General features: G+C 37.8%; 1 protein-coding gene across 4 annotated transcripts in view; it reads right to left on the bottom strand.

Annotated features, from left to right (window-relative positions):
* Positions 1-12,561: 12,561 nt before the first annotated feature.
* Positions 12,562-18,324, bottom strand: part of LOC106093129 (protein rhomboid) — a 430,079-nt gene continuing 424,316 nt past the window's right edge. For all 4 annotated transcript variants that reach the window (XM_059360528.1, XM_059360525.1, XM_059360527.1 and 1 more), the window contains exons 4-5: positions 13,971-14,388; positions 12,562-13,904 (exon numbers count right to left, since the gene is read on the bottom strand). In XM_059360528.1, coding sequence (XP_059216511.1) covers positions 13,591-13,904; positions 13,971-14,388 — 732 coding nt within the window. In that variant the 3' untranslated portion in view covers positions 12,562-13,590. The remainder of the gene's footprint in view (positions 13,905-13,970; positions 14,389-18,324) is intronic.

Raw genomic sequence — 18,324 nt, 5'->3', positions numbered from 1 at the left:
TATATAAGATTCGGCCCGGCCGATCTTAGCACGCTTTTACTTGTTATATATAAGATGATCGTCATGCCATTAGAAGTCAATCTAGCCATGTATGTCCGTCTGTCTGTCTGTCGAAAGCACGCTTACTTTCGAAGCAGTAAAGCTAGGGACTTGAAATATTGCACAAATACTTCCTAATAGTGTAGATCGGTTGGGATTGTACATGGTCCATATCGGTTAATGTTTTGCCATATAAACCGATCTTAAATCTTGACTTCTTCAGCCACTAGAGGTCGCAATTCCTTTTCGATTTTGCTGAAGTTTTGCATAAAATGTTTTATTATGGTTTTCAACAACTGTGCTAAGTATGGTTGTAATCCGTCTATAAGCTGACATAGCTGTCATATAAACCGATCTAAGAACTTGACTTCATGAGCCTCTAGAGCGTGTAGTTTCTATCCGATTTGGCTGAAATTTTTCATGACGTATTTTTTTATATCTTCCAACAACTGTGCCAAATAATTTAAATCAGTCTATAACCTGATATAGCTGTCATATAAACCGATCTGGTATTTTCAGTTCTTGAGCCTCTAGAGTACGCAGTTATTATCCGATTTGGCTGAAATTTTGTACAACGGCTTCTCCCATGATCTTTAAAATATTGTCAAATATGGTGTGAATCGGTCTATAGCCTGATACAGCTCCCATAAAAAACCGATCTCCCTATTTTACATCTTGAGCCCCCAAAGGTGGCGATTCTTATTCGAATTGGCTGAAATTTAACACAATGACTTATATTATGGTCTCCAACATTCAATTTGATTATGTTCCGAATCGAAGCATTACAGCCTTTGCTTTCAATCAAGCGATTTAATCAAGATTCTTTGTGGCGCTCTTTGAGACAAAAATTGCTAGAGCGGAGGTTACACAGTGCGTATTACACACCCTTAACCGTCACAAGGTGGAGTTTCACTCCGGACTTATCAAGTATGTAGGACCTTTCATTTCCCTCTATGTTATTGTGCCCGGCACCTAGCATTAGGAGAAAGTATGGTATTCCCGTAGATACATCAGTAACTCTCTACAGCTTCTCAGGATCTTGGGTCTAACACACGTTCTGTTCAACGCCTTCCACGTTGCCTGACTGTCGCTGATAATATGAATTTTCGATCGATTGAAATCCATAGACAATACAGGCTTCACTGATACACTTATCTGAAAATATTCGTCTAAGACCCCATAAAGTACACATATTCTTGATCGCCTCGACGTTCTGAGTCGATCTAGCCATGCCCGTCCGTCCGCCCGACCTTCAGTCCGTCCGTCCGACCTTCAGTCCATCCCTCCGACCTACAGTCCGTCAGTAAAGGAATGCTTCTTGCAGACCATCCAATCCAGAACCTCATCGATTGAATTTTCCTGTTCCTGTTATCAAAGGTAGTAATAAATTATCGAGTAATAAATAAATGCGATCTGTAATTTGATCACAAAAATATCATAGTCTGACAAACAAACAGCCTGACGGTGGTCAATACAAAAAGTGATTTTATACTGACCAACCAGTTTCTGAGACGAATTTCATTCATGGGTTTATTTGACGTTTATTATGACGTTGTTTAATTTCGGTTTCATTACATTTTAACTCGATTTTTTTTTTTGTGTTAACTTTTTTCATGATTTTTTATTTTTTTTTTTTTTTTGATTCAGCATTTTTTAATGTTCAACAGCACTTCTCGCTGCCAAAAGTCTTTTTGTTTTAAATATTTAATGACAAGGAAATTGGAGAAGGAACTTTTTGCCAGACCGGGGGAGTAGTTCACTTTTGAGAAATGCATTTCTTCCACACACAACCCATTCAATTTTTCAGCCAAATAACTTGGAATCAGAGTTTTAAAGAAAGGTCAGCAATTTAATTAAGCGGATACAATTTTTTCAAAGTTACGTTAAGGTCGGCCTTACAGTGCCACTATTCAATACACCTCATACAAAGAAAGTGTTTTGTTTTACTCACGACCACAAGACGGGGTTATACCAATCTTGTCATTTCCTTTGTATTCCATTGAAATTCTTCGATCGTCGAGGGCGGTTTTTGAATTCAGAAATTTTTTCTCCAGCGATGATATGGCAACTGACATAATACGTTATATCTCAGCCACTCCGCTATTATTACAGTACAGTGATATCGATTATGTAATTTTTTTAAGAACATTGGCGCTTGATTCAAGTGATCTCGAGCTCCATTTAAGTACGTTCTGGATTATTTCAAGCTATACACATACTTGAAAATAATCTCAACACACTTGAATTAAGCCGATTTGTACTTGATTTGATCCGATGTAGAGTTAAACTCTATCCTATTTATACTTGATTGAAGCGACAGTAGTGCTTCGTTCAAGCTTATATACGTTTCACTCAAGAATCATTAGTACTTGATTTGATGCGACATAGAGTTAAATTCTATCCCACTTACACATACATAGGCTTGATGCAAGTATCATCCGTACTTGATTTAATCCCACTTACACTTGATTTAAGCCTCATTTTACTTCATTTAAGTATCATCAACTCTTGATTTATTCCCCCAAATCCCCCAAAAAAATAAACGCTATAAACCATAAATTTGTAATAATAGTTATATTTATGAGAAATTCAAGGTTCATTTGGTAAAAGCTATAGGAAAGTTTTTCAACAAGAAAAAAAAACACATAAAATTCAGAAAAATGTATGAAAACATTATTTAAATCGATAGTACGGTTCATATAATTTAATGTTTAAAGATTATTGCATGCAAATGTTGGCCGTGACTGCGCCTCAAATGGTCCATCCGCTTAGTTCAATTTTGGCATACTCTTTCCAACATTTCGGCCATGAGCTTTAACATAGTCTTACAAAAAATAGTCTAAAGGCGTTAAATCGTACGATCTAGACCAATTGATCGTTCCCGAATGTGAAATAAAATATTCACCCAACTCGCCTCCCAATAAGTCCATAGCTACGCGTGATATGTGGCATGTAGCTCCGTCTTGTTGAAACAACATGTCATGCAAGTCAACCTCTTGGATTTTGGGTAAAAAAAGTTAGATATCATTTCACGGCAGTGCTCACCATTCACAGCTAAGTTACGATTCGCACATTACATTTTGAGAAGTACGGTCCAATGGTGCTATTTTCAGCTCTTGCAATGCTTCTGGCTAATCTTCACTCCAAGATCGACAATTCTATTTACTTACGTGCCCATTGAGCCAAAAATGAGCTTCGTCATTAAAATGGAAGAAGCGCGCGATGAACTTTCTTAAAAGAGCACGCATTTTGATAATAAAATTCAATAATTTACAAGCGTTGTTCGTTTGTAAGACGATTCATGGTTAAATTATAAATCAAATTGAAGATGTTGGACAATGAAGCAAAACACATAAAAATCACCCTTTACAGGAAGCGATTGGATGCACCCTTACTTTACTTCTGCATTGCTTTCAAAAAAGTTGACCTTCTTTTCCATTGAAACGGGCTGAAGCTTCAGCATTGCTTTAGTGCTACCTAATATGCGTAACGATTTCAATAAGGACGCCCTTATTAAATAGCTTGCTGCACAAAGAGCTTCGAGGAACTGTGTCAAAAGCATGTACATACATATATGTTATCCATACTGCCTGATATAACAGGTGTTGTATCAAGAATTTATCAGCGATACCGGCTTTGTTATAGTGGAATTCGGAATAAGGAGTTACGGACTTTTAGTACACAGATAAAAAACGGAACTTTTAACTAGTAAAAGCGAGCTAAGTTCGGCCGGGCCGAATCTTATATACTCTCCACCATGGATCGCATTTGTCGAATTCTTTTCCCGGCATCTCTTCTTAGGCAAAAAAGGATATAAGAAAAGAGTTGCTCTGCTATTAAAACGATATCAAGATATGGTCCGGTTCGGACCACAATTAAATTATATGTTGGAGACCTGTGCAAAATTTCAGCCAATTCGTATAAGAATTGCGCCCATTGGGGCTCACGAAGTAAAATAGAGAGAACGATTTATATGGGATCTGTATCGGGCTATAGACCGATTCAGAACATAATAAACACGTTTGTTGATGGTGATGAGAGGATCCGTCGTACAAAATATCGGATAATAATTGCGACCTTTAGGGGTCAAGAAGTCAAGATCCCAGATCGGTTTATATGGCAGCTATATCAGGTTATGAACCGATTTGAACCTTATTTGACACAGTTGTTGAAAGTAAAAATAAAATACGTCATGCAAAATTTCAGCCAAATCGGATAGGAATTGCGCCCTCTAAAAGCTCAAGAAGTCAAATCCCCAGATCTGTTTATATGACAGCTATATCAGGTTATAGACCGATTTCAACCATACTTGGCACAGTTGTTGGATATCATAACGAAATACTTCGTGCAAAAATTCATTCAAATCGGATAAGAATTGTACCCTCTAGAGGCTCAAGAAGTCAAGACCCAAGATCGGTTTATATGGCAGCTATATCAGGTTATGGACCGATTTGAACCATACTTGGCACAGTTGTTGGATATAATAACAAAACACGTCGTGTAAAATTTCATTTCAATCGGATAAGAATTACGCACGCTAGAGGCTCAAGAAGTCAAGACCCAAGATCGGTTTTTATGGCAGCTATATCAGGTTATGAACCGATTTGAACCATACTTGGCGCAGTTGTTGGATATCATAACAAAACACGTCGTGCAAAATTTCATTCCAATCGGATAAGAATTGCGCCCTCTAGAGGCTCAAGAAGTCAAGACCCAAGATCGGTTTATATTGCAGCTATATCAAAACATGAACCGATATGGCCCATTTACAATACCAACTGACCTACTCTAATAAGAAGTATTTGTGCAAAATTTCAAGCGGCTAGCTTTACTCCTTCGGAAGTTAGCGTGCTTTCGACAGACAGACGGACAGACGGACGGACATGGTTAGATCGACATAAAATGTCACGACGATCAAGAATATATATACTTTATGGGGTCTCAGACGAATATTTCGAGTAGTTACAAACAGAATGACGAAATTAGTATACCCCCCATCTTATGGTGGAGGGTATAAAAAATATTAAACAAGCCAAAATTTTGATATTCTTCACCACAGTGTTTGGCAGGGGATACCTATGAAACCAATTGCCACTGGCTCTTCCATAAAATCCAAGAACTTCTATCTACTGTGGTGTAGAGTTTTAAAAAGACAGCATTCTCCGACTTCATGCCGTTCTATCTGTTTTAGTAGGAACTATTTCGGGAACTGTTGATATAATAGGTACATTACTAGCAAATTGCTACAGAACTTCGGTTTACTAACTAATCAAATGACCCGAATAACTTTCCAATCAAGTGTCAGGGTCTTTGCAATAATGCCTACAGCCGAAAATAATTAAAAATTTAATCATTTTTAATTCAAATCTAAACGTTGATATTAAGCTTTCATACATTAGATCTACAGGAACAATCGTTAGAACAAAAGCTTGCTGACACATTTCACCCAAAACATACATGATTTTGACGATAAGTGCCGTATTGCGTATGGTTTGTGCGGGTGTTCGATGAGTCGACCATTGCTGTCATATCATTGCTTGTGGTGTACATTCAACCCATGGCCCCCGCAATGGTGATTGTTATTTATAAAATTGCAAATTACACACAAATCCGAAAGTTTGTTTGTATTGGTATTTTTATTTTTTTTTTTTTTTTTTGTTTATGCTTGGGTAATTATTCTTACAGTTAGGTTCTAAATTTAATAGTAAAATTATTCATTCATACATTTGTTGAGCAAATTTCATTGTTTCGTTTTGTTCCAGAGTTGGCTTTTTTTATTATTATTGTTGATAAGGCTGCAATTATTGTTTCGTTTTATTAGTTTTTAATTACATATCTTTTGGACATTTTCTGAATTAAACATAATATATTTTTGTTTTGTATTTATTATAAAAAACATTTTTTATTTAACAGTTAAACCGCTAAATATGGATTCGTTGATGTAGAATGCATTTGACTATTTTTGTAGGTTTACTATTCTATTTTAAAGCAGTTTCATTTGAATACTTCTAAATATATGTACTGGTTTGGTAATACAGTTATTAAATCTGAAAAGAGTAAACCGTTTTAAATTATTGTTTATTTGTCCGAGCAGAAATGCCATTGACTCAGTTAATTATGATGATCTTATCTCTAAGCTGAACCTTTGCCCATAAGTTTCAACTACTTTTGTGTAATTTGGAATGAAATTAATCTTTGAACAAGCAAGTAAAAAAGCGCTAAGTTCGACTAGGCCTAATCTTGTCTACCCTCCACCATGGATACCACTTGTCAAGCTCTTTGAATGACTTTTTCATACATATAAGAGCTGAACCAAGTTATTGACCAGTACGGACGATACATGACATGGCTATTAGAAGTCATAAAAACGCACCATCTCTAAAATTTCAGGCAAATCAAGTAATAATTATGCCCTCCAGAGGCTCAGAAAGCCAAATTGGGAGATCAGTTTATATGGCTATATCAGGTTATCAACCGATAGTGACCGTACTTTGAACAGTTGAAAGTTGGAATACTAAAACGACATATGCAAAATTTCAACCAAATTGTATAATTGCGCCCTCTAGAAGCCCAAGAAGATCGGTTTATATGGCAGCTATATCAAGTTATAAGCCGATTAATATAGCACAATTTTTGAAATTGATAATAGAACGCAACAAGCGAATTTTCAGCCAAATCGGTTAAGAAGTGCGCCCTCTAGAAGCTCAAGAAGTCAATACCCAAGATCAGTTTATATGGCATCTATACCAAAACATGGACCGATTTGATCCATTTACAATCCCAACCGACCTACACTAATAAGATGTATTTGTGCAAAATTCCAAGCGGCTAGCTTTACTCCTTCGAAAGTTAGCATGCTTTCGACAGACAGGTGGACGGACATGAATCGTTTTAAAATGTCATGACGATCAAGAATATTAGTATATATGGAGAGGCCCTACTTATTTGGATTCCTATTTTAATAATGCCCTTCTCTGAAACACAAAACAACACGACACTTAACTAACACCACAATTACAAATCAAAACAAGTAAGAGCGTGATAAGTTCGGCCGGGCCGAATCTTATATACCTTCCACCATGGATTGCGTTTATCGAGTTCTTTGCGTGGTATCTCTTTTTAGGCAAACAAAGAATAATGAATAAGAACTGTTATGCTTTTCGAGCTATATCAAATTATATTTCGATTCGGACCATAAATGAATTGAATGCTGAACATTGTAGAAGTAATTGTATAATATTTCGATGCATTCGGATAAAAATGAGCCATGTAGGGGATCAAGAGGCAAAATTGGGAAATCGGTTTATATGGAAGCTGTATCAAGCTATAGATCGATTCAGACCGTATTGAACACGCATGGGAGAAGCCATTGTACAAAATTTCTGCCAAATCGTATTATTGTAGAATTCCGCACTCTAGAGGCTCAAGAAGTCGATATCGGTTTATATGGCATCTATACTAGGTTATGTACCAATTCGCGGCATAATTAACACAGTTGTTGGAAGTCATAACAAAACACCTCATGCAAAATTTCAACCAAATCGGATGAGAACTGCGCCCTATAGCGGCTCAAAAACTCAAGATCAAAGATCGATTTATATAGCAGCTATACCAGGTTATGAACCGCTTTGAACCGTACAAAGCACAGTTGTTGGAAATGATACCAAAACACCACATGAAAAATTACAGCCAAATCGGATGGAAACTGCGCCCTCTATCGGCTCACGAACTCAAGATCAAAGATCGGTTTATATGGCAGCTATACCAGGTTATGAACCGATTTGAACCATACTTAGCACATTTGTTGGAAGTTGTACCAAAACACAACATGCAAAATTACAACCAATTCGGATAAAAACTGCGCCCTCTAACAGCTGTAGAAATCAAGACCCGAGACCGCTTTAAACGGTAGCTATATCAGGTTATAAATCGATTTCGACCTTATTTAGTACCGTTGCTGGAAGTGTATTCAAACACCACGTGCATACCATGATTTGCGCCATATAGAGGCTCAAGAAAACAAGACCCAAGATCGGTTTATATGCTAGCTTTACTGCTTCGAAAGTTAGCGTGCTTTCGACAGACAGACGGACAGACATGGCGAGATCGACTTAAAATGAAATGACGATCAAGAATATATATACTTTATAGAATCTAAGACCCTATAAATTTTCGAGGTGTTACAGAAAGAATGACGAAATTAGTATAGACCCATCCTATGGTGGAGGGTATAATTACAGATCGTCGAGCATATGATGACATTTCTTTTAATTTTTATACCCACCACCATATGATGAGGGTATACTTATCTAGTCATTCCGTTTGTAACACCTCGAAATATTCGTCTAAGACCCCATAAAGTATAAAAATTCTAGATCGTCTCGACGTTTTGAGTCGATCTAGCCATGTCCGAAATCACGATAGAGGTCCCATATAAACCTATCTTCGGATTTGACTGCTTGAGTCCTGGAAGCCACAATTTTTGTCTCATTTGGCTAAAAATTTGCATGTAGCGTTTTATTGTAACTTCCAACAACTGTACTAAGTATGGTCTAAATCGGTATTTAATCTGGTATAGCTCCCATATAAACCAATCTCCCGATTCGATTTCTTGTGTCCTTACAAGCCGCAATTTTTGTCCGATAAGTCTGAAATTTTGGATGCGATGATCTGTTACGACTTCCAACAACTGTGCCTGTACGGTCCAAATCGGTCTATAACCTGGTATAGCTCCCATGTAAACCTCTCGATTATCCTGGTTCGGTTCCTAGAAGCTTTAATTTTGCTGGTTTGACAGAATTTTGGTATGTACCCAATAGAATAAAAATATGCCCTTCAACTTAATTTATTTTGTATACATTTTTAGTAGAATCCATGGTGGTGGGTGCGGAAGATTTGGGCCGGCCAAACTTAGTACGCTTTTACTAGTTTCCTCCTTTACACATGCAGGACAACACGTACGTTTATTTGGAGTCAGGCTGGAATTTGAAATTGGAAACTACCTAAAAATGCATTGAAGAGGGAATTCGCTACGAAATTGTCTGCCATGGTGGTACATCGTTTGCTTTAGAATCGCAAAACGAATCGTGATGAGAGTGTCCGGGAGTATCTTTATGCGTTGATAGACTTGAGGATACCAGATCAATACAAAATTCCATAGACGGTATAGCAAATTATAAATTAAGAGAGAGGAGTATTGATGACTTGAAGGATAAAATGAAAACTAAGAACGGACAAAAGTCGATTCCAGTCTGACGTTATCATTTGACATGAATGGAAAAAAGAAAGTAGACATTATACGAGCAGAGAAGATGTTATAAATGTTGTGATTTTGCTAATTTGGCAAACGTTTGTGAGTCTTGTGCCCTGAAATGTTTTACATGTAAAGACATGTAGGACATGAAGCGAACGCGTGTATAAATAAAAAACGGATTGAGGTTAAAGTGGAGTCCAATCACATCATAAAATACACGGGATAACTGGCGAGTATGAAAATTGTCGGAGTTTGTCAACGTTGTCGGAATTATCAAGAGGTAGCAATTAATGGTGTATCTATAGGGGCTTTTGTGAATTTTGGGGAGTGATATATTCATTATTCGATCGGATGTATTTCGAAAATTGGGCGAAGATGGTTTGATTGGAAGATAAGACAGCTTTGTGACTGCAGGTTACTATTCTTTTGTGACGTTGGCAGATTTTAAGATTTTTTGTCGCTGCTATTGGCAAGGACGTTTTGAGAAACGTTGAGATTGAGATTATTTCAACCGGTACCAAATTTGGCCGAAAGAAATCATATGAAAAAGGTAATGGGGTAGACATGCTTTTTGAGGAGAGCGGGTCGATTTCTTTGTCTGTGACTATGAGGGCTCCTCCTAATGATATAACTCATTTACTTGACATAAGATAAGAGAGGGATTAAACTAAAAACTTGTCGTAGAGGCCCGAACCAGAGGGATTGAAGGTGCCAACGACTTCATATGACGGATTACCAGTATTCCAGGGAACTCCTTAGGGTTATGGTGGCTCGCGAAATATTTTCTGCCTATTTTTAAATACAAGCCTTGTAAGTACACTGCCGGCAGACACATTTTTTAACCTTGAAGTCCTTACACGGCCATATTTTCCCTACATTTGGATATGAGATTTGTACTCAACTCCTTTTCTATCATATCAATTTCATAATTTCCAATCGGCCAAAAAATTTCAGTTTTAAAATTTCGGATTTGCCTTTGCCATAGGCTCATATTTTTGGAGACCTCCAGACGGCAATTTTGGTGTTAGAACTCCAGTTTCTTGAAAATTCTGAACGCATCGCAGTACAGACAAATATGTTCTCCTAACTGCTTTACTAATCACCGAAAAAGGCTGGTATATCATTTTTATCATTCCGTTTGTAACACATCGAAGTATTAATTTCCGACCCTACAAAGTCTATGTGTATGTATCTTTCTTCTTCTATCTTCTACTATTATATAAAAATGAAATTGTTGCGCTTTGTTTGTTTGTTTATTTGTTTGTTAGTTTGTTTGTCTGCTCCGTATAGACTCAAAAACGGTGACCCGATGAATAAAGGGTACTACATTATATCCGAATCCGATATCCGAAGGGGGCGGACCACCCCCCATCCACAATTTTTAAAAACGCTAGATCTCAGAGATACGTGCACCGATTTAAGCAACATTTTGTATGCCACCTTTTGGTACCCCAAAAACACGAAGTAGGTAAACAATTTTTGAGTACCTGGGGGACGCCCTATCCCAAAACCCACCCGGGTGGACATGTTTACTGATTAGGACAACATGGGTATCAAATGAAAGGTGTTTAAAAGTAGAGTACGATCTTGTTATAAAAATTTTGCCAAAGTTGTTGGGGGGAGGGTCCCCCACCAAAAAAAACCCCAACGGGACTCTTTTATCGCTTTGGGCAATATGGGTATCAAATGCAAGGTATTTAAAAGTGGAATACAAATAAGACTTACAAATTTATTCTTTGGTGTCTGGTGGTGGTGGCCTAATATAAAAAGCTAATATAAAAATGTATTGCTTAGTTTTTGAGGCGCCCCACCCCCCCAAAAAACAGGGCATATTTATCGGTTGGGACAATATGGGTATCAAATGAAAGGTGTTTCGAGGTTAAGTACACATCTGTTATAAGAATTTGGTCCAAGGTGCCTATGGGGCCTCCCGAACCCCCAAAACGGGCATGAATGTCCAACGTCACAAAATGGGTATAAAATGAAAGTTGTTTGAGAGTTGACTACGAATCTGGTATACCCACCCACTAAATACCCATCAATAGGACGTGTAGTTGGATTGGGATAATATGGGAATTTAACGAAAGGTCTATGACAATAGAAGTCGACATGTCGGACATGTAGATCTCGGCATTAATAGACTCAAATAAATTGTCTTTTGGGTCTTAGCGTCGGTGGGACGGAGGGACGGAGGCTCTCCACCCTATAAAAACAGCACCAAACTGACATAGAGGACGACGAAGAATATATTGTATTCAAATGAAAGGACGTGTCAGAAGGCAATCGCCGCCGCCCATCCTAACCAAAAAAAAAAAAGGATTTATAAACCAGTAAGGAAAGGCAAAAGTCGGGCGTGTGTGCGTACTAATTTTAATGAATGGAACCTATGTTGAAATATTGTCAGATTTTAAGTGTGCATACCTATTGATATATTGAATAGAACCTTGTAAGATTTTCTTATGATAGGAAATTGTGACTAATAGAACGTTAGAGGCAATATCATATGAAATATGTATATGGGTGCTACATATACCAAAACCTGGACGCACTTTGATAAAATTTAGCACACGAACTAAAACGTCGAATCAAACACCTCACACTAAATTTTATAAAGATCAAACCAAAATTGTGGCTTCTATAGCCTTAAAAGGCCATATCGGATGAAAGATATACAATATATAGATGGTATATCTAAATCTTAGCCGATTTTAATGAAATTTTGCACACGTATTTGGAAATCAAATGAAACATCTCGTGCCAAATTTTTAAAGATATAAGAAGTTAAATAAAACATTTCGTGCAAAATTTTGTAAAGATCGGACTAAAATTGTGGCTTCTATAGCCTTCAAAGGATGAACGATATATATGGAAGCATTATGCTCCAGCACAATGCTGATATCATTTCAGTCTACTACTACTACTACTGTCTACTACTAAGGGGCTCAAATGATAGGTACTTAACAGTAGAAAACGAATTTGATATGCAATTTGCGGCTTAAGTAAAAAGAATTGCAATTGCGGCTTAAGTAAAAGGAATTCAATAGTAGAGCTTGATGCTAATATATTTCAGGGCTAAGTGCGTGGGTGGCCGTACCACCCTACATACCAAAACTTTAATAGGCGGAACCTCCCTTCACCCTATTTTCAAAAACGCCAGATATCGGAGATGGGTGCACCGATTTACGCGAAATTTAGTTTGTTTATGTTTGGGATGTCTAGGCAGCTGCCCCAGCTCTAAAGCACTCCAAATGAGAATTTAGACTTGCTCAAATGAAAGGTATTCGAGACTAGATCACGAAACAGATACTGGGGGTCCACCTCACCCAAAAAAAAACCCTTATACCAGACATATTCATCGGCCATAGCAATATAAGGCTCAAATATAAGAAATTTGGAAGTAGAGCACCAATATGATATCCACATTGGGGCGAAATATCTGAAAGGCCGTACCAGCACCACCAAACAGGCGTTAGAGCTCAAAAAATAATAGAGTGAAAGAAGGAGCAGCGGAGCGGGCCCTGTCCATCTAGTATGTAAATATAGTTCAATATAGATCTTATTAGGGTCGGATATCGATGGGCCTTATAAAACTAACTGTTCCAAATTTCACCAAAATCAGGTAATAAATGCGCCTGTTATGGACTTTAGACTCTCAATCGGCAGATCGTACCATATGGCTGCTTTATGTAAATTAGTCCGATAAAGACCATTTTCGGATCGGATATCGGACAAAGAGACCTCCAGATCCGTCTATATGATAGCTATATCCAAATATAATCCGATTTGACCCATTCAAGAACTTAACCTGAATATAGAAAAATACGTGCCTGTGCAAAGTTTTTGCCCAGTATCTCAATTTATTACAACTGACAGGCACAAGGACATCTTAAAACCGCCTCCGAATTTTCTTTTTTTATGTGTTGCAAACGGGATGACTAAATGAATATACCCCCTATTCTATGGTGCTGGGTATAAAATACATTATTTGAACGCAGACTTTATATGCTATGGTATTCAAAGATAATACGTAAAGCATTTACCACCAATATAAGATATTAGATAATTTATAACCACTAAATGTATAAGGATGTTGTATAAATAATGTGCTCTTTGGATTTAGGTGCCTATAAGTGAGTGTGTTATTTTTATTGTTTTTCAGTCTTTGGCTTGATCACAACAACACTTGCCAGTCATCATGTCTTAGGACTAAAAACTATGTAACTTATTTTAAATACTCCTATAGAACTACATTAGAGTGCGAGTATTGGTTTATTATCATATATCGTCATAGTCATATCTTAAGAGATGCCTAAATTATGCAACAAATGTTTGCTAAATAATTCACCCTCTTCCTCGAGCTTTTGCGCAGTGATCGTATTGACCAGATTGAATGCGATAGCAAAGAGAGTGAATGTCGCATACACACCAAACGCCAGCCAGCGGATTAAATTCGATTTGGTTTCGTGTTCAAAATTTATTAAAACTAAGAGGCCAATAGAGAAACCTGCCAAGGATCCAGTCAGATGGGCAATGTACGACACGGATGGTATGAGGAACATTCCCTGCTCTGCAATATATTTGATGTAGAAAGCATAGCCCGTATCACAGAAAACTGAAACGAAAGAAATGCCAACGCATGCTAGGTTAAGGGACGGACAGGTGTTGCAATTATTCTTACCGAATATTAATAATGCCATTAGTTGGGAGGCGCCGTAACGCATTTGGCCAAAATTTATCATGACATTGGCTAGATGAGCTGCCAGTAGGGCATAAACGCCACCGCTCGCTCCCACCAGATATACCTCGGAGTCGATGACACTGGTGCCGAGTGAACCGGCCAGCACGCCAGCCATGTATATGGCTGCGATACGTGCGGAGCCATGTACCAGCTCCAGCGGCAGCCCGTAGAGTAGCTGAACGATGACATTGAAAGCCAAATGAAAACAATTTGCATGCAATGTCATGTAGGTGAGAAAACGCCATATCTCCAGGCGGCGATCTGGACGATAAATCAGTAACGATTCACTTGGAATACTGGTACTACTCAGCTTACTGTGCGGCTTCACGGTTATGTAATCGTAAATGAAAACACCAACCTGTAACGAAAGAAGCAATCGAACGAAATTCATTGGTTAATGCGATCAATCAAAATGTTCGGGGTAATAATTCCTCCAAATACTTCAAAATTCAAACACGTTTTAAGGAAAATTTATCGCAGCAATAAAAGCATATCATTGTCACTATTTAATTCCATTTGAAGACCAGACAAAACTTCAATCAACAATAAGTCAAGGGTTGTGGAGCGTGGTTAATGTGGTATTTATATCATAGAGGAGTTTTCGCAATAAATACGATAGTATAAGAACAAAATACCAATGTACGGCCCTTAAAGCCTTCACACCCAATATGGTTGAAAAATCTTCAAACCAAAAACGTCCCATAGTAGTTGGTGCATGTGGTGATCTCTGGCTTTCCTTTTCCATTGCAGAAAAATCTCCGACCATTGAACTCATCTCGAAAGAGAAACAAGCGAAAAAAGAATTTTTATAGCTTACGCCACATGCAGGGGGATACATATGGGTTGAACATTTTCTGCATAGCAAATAGTTCCCAATAACGTGGCGAAGCACGAATGATTTATGGATATTTTTGCCAAATGGAGCTTACGCAGAATTCCGCTGGTAATCTTAGCTCGTTAGTAACTCACTTACTGCCCCGTTATAGACCCAAAATTTTTTTAATTCGTCTATAGCAACTTATATGATCTTGAAGCTTTTCATGGCTCCAAACTCAAAGGTTTCATATTCAAGACCATATCTGGAATATAGTAAAACTATAGCAAGTCCACATGTGTTTGCAGCACGTTTATAAAATTTTGCAAATTGTTTAGCTCCTGCTGAAGACATATACCCCTTGTCCTGATGAAATAGCGGAGGAATGACAAGCCATTACTCATTTTATAGAAATTGGAAATTGCAAAGAAATCATTACTTAGCTACTAAAAGTCTCCCCCAGGAGGGAAACGTTAGGTTAGCATTAAGTGCCTTTCGACTCACTTAGACGTTTTTGTCCATTGTATTTTCACAGAAACAGGAGAAAGAGGATGCTTTCTCTCGTGGTTTTCAATAAGAGCGCTACAAATTTGTATACCCTACATCACTACAGTGGTACAGGGTATTATAACTTAGTGCATTTGTTTGTAACACCCAGAAGGAAGAGAGATAGACCCATTAATAAGTATACCGATCGACTCCGAATCACTTTCTGATTCGGTTTAGCTATGTCCGTCTGTCCATGTTTATTTGTGTACAAAATACAGGTCGAAATTTGGTACAGACATGTTTCTCGGCCTAGAGACGAAGCCTATTGAAATTGGGAAAAATTTGTTGCGATTTGGAAATACAATAGCTCCCATATACATGTTCGTCCGATTTGCAGTAATAATGCAATAAAGTGTCCATTTGTTAACCGATTCTCTCGAAATTTGGCAGAAAGGATTTTCTCTTGACTCTCGGCATTATTAGTGAATTTCATGGAAATCGGTTCAGATATAGCTCTCATATATATATATCGGCCGATTTTAACTTCTAGAGTCACAGCAAACGCATTTATTGAACAATATTTCCAAAATTTCAATATCTGGGAAGTTTGCTCAAAATTGGTTCAGATTTAGGTATAGCTTCCATATATATGTTCGTCCGATTTTGAGAAATATTGCAATGAAGTGCTCATTTGTTAACCGATTCTCTCGAAATTTTGCACGAAGAATTTTCTTATGAGTTTCGATATTACCGATATTTTGGTTTCGATATTTCATAGAAATCGGTTCAGATTTAGATATTAATGTCATATATGTATATCGCCCGATTTTCACTGATAGAGCCACTGCAAGCGCAGTTATTGACCAAACCTGCTAAAACTTTGTAAAACGCTTTCCTCGACAACTACCACAATATCTGAGAGGTTTTCGGTTTAGATTTAGATATGGCTCCCATACATATGTTCGTTCGATTTTGAAAAAGATTGCAATAAAGTGCTCATTTGTTAACCGATTCTCTCGAAATTTGGCAGGATGGATTTTCTTAGGACTCTCGACATAAGCGGTGAATTTCACAGTAATCGGTTTAGATTTAGATCTAATTATCAAGCGCATTTATTTACCAATCTTGCCAAAATTTTACACATCGCTTTTTTCAACGACCGCTACAAAAGTTTGCTCGAAATCGGATCAGATTTAGATATAGCTCCCATTAATATTGGGTTGCCCAAAAAGTAATTGCGGATTTTTTAAAAGAAAGTAAATGCATTTTTAATAAAACTTAGAATGAACTTTAATCAAATATACTTTTTTACACTTTTTTTCTAAAGCAAGCTAAAAGTAACAGCTGATAACTGACAGAAGAAAGAATGCAATTACAGAGTCACAAGCTGTGAAAAAATTTGTCAACGCCGACTATATGAAAAATCCGCAATTACTTTTTGGGCAACCCAATATATTCGTCAGATTTTGGGTAATTTGCAATAATGTTGTCATTTGTCAACCGTACGCATTAAAGTTTGAACATATTTGCTAGAAATGTGATACCGATTTTTTAATAACACATCTGAAAACATCCGCCTGAGTCCATCGAAATTGGTTCAGAATTGGATATAGCTCCCACATCGTACTTATAAGGTAGGTATTATACAGTCGGCACCGTCCGACTTTTGCACTTCCTTACAAGTTTTTGAGTAAAACAACGAAATTAAATTCTTTATTTCTGTGAAAGAACGTTCGAGCCATTATGTATGGAACACGATTTCTTTTGCATGACCACCACGGGCATGCTTGCAGAAGTCCAGACGCTGAACCCAATTTTTGACAGTTTTCAAGAATACATCGCCCGACACTGCTGCAATTTCATGTTCGATATTCGTACGAAGTTCTTCAATTTTCGCTGGCTTGTTTGCATAGACCATAGACTTGACGTAGCCCCACAGAAAATAGCCTAACGGCGTCAAATGGTAAGACCAAGGCGGCCAATCGACTGGACCATTTCGTGAGTTTATACGTTCTCCAAAATTGGTTTCCAAAAAATTGATTGTGACATTTCCTTGTGGTTTGGGGGAACGTCCTGTTGGAACCACATTTCCTCCAAGTCCATATCATCCAATTGAGGTCAAAAATATTCTGCTATCATTGAACGGTAACGATTCCCATTAACAGTAATGCACCGGTACAGCCCAATGACGCCGCCGGCCCATAAACCGCATCAAACCTCACTTTTCATAACTCATGGACTACATGTGGTTTGCTGTCCGACCAATAACGCACATATTTAGCTTATTGACGAAGTCATTCAGCTAAAAATTAGCCTCATCGCTGAAGATGGGGTTTCGATGAAAACGACGAGGCCACTGACTTCGAATTTCGATAGTAAATTTTTATAATTTCGACTCGTTGTTGGCTCGTATATCTTTCCATAATGAATGGGAAAACCTCACTGAAGAGAAATGTCAAAAAAGCGATCGATCTACTTTTGTAGCGTCCCTGCAGGAAAACGCCTGTAATAACTACGATTAAACCATCCAGATCTCTTTTTTAAAAAACCGAACAACTTCCGACCGTTCACATCCTTTAAATCAGAGTAGTTCTCAAAGAAATGAAAACCTAAAGGAGAAACTTTTCTAACTTCCAGTGCGGAACACACACCTGCAAAATCTCTGTGGCCCGGCGCTCAGAACAGGAGAATTTTAAACTGTTCAGACATCTCGTTGAGAGATCTGCGACAGTCGAGGGCGGTTTTTGTGTTCAGAAATACGTTCTCCAGGGACTTAATGGCTGCCTGGCTTTCTGAAAAGATATTTATGCCAATCGTCGTAATGACATTATATCTTAGCCATTCCATCACTTCCTCAGTTGCAAGGATCTCCGCTTGATACATACTGCAGTGGTCGGGTAATCTTTTCGACATGACCAGTTCTAGATCTTTAGAGTACACCCCAAAGCTCACAACGTCGTTTAGTTTGGAACCATCCGTATAGAAATCTAT

Source organism: Stomoxys calcitrans, chromosome 1, assembly GCF_963082655.1.
Source record: "Stomoxys calcitrans chromosome 1, idStoCalc2.1, whole genome shotgun sequence".
Classification (NCBI taxonomy): domain Eukaryota; kingdom Metazoa; phylum Arthropoda; class Insecta; order Diptera; family Muscidae; genus Stomoxys; species Stomoxys calcitrans.
Note: the sequence above shows the minus strand (reverse complement) of the source record. Positions and strands in the feature narration are given on the sequence as shown.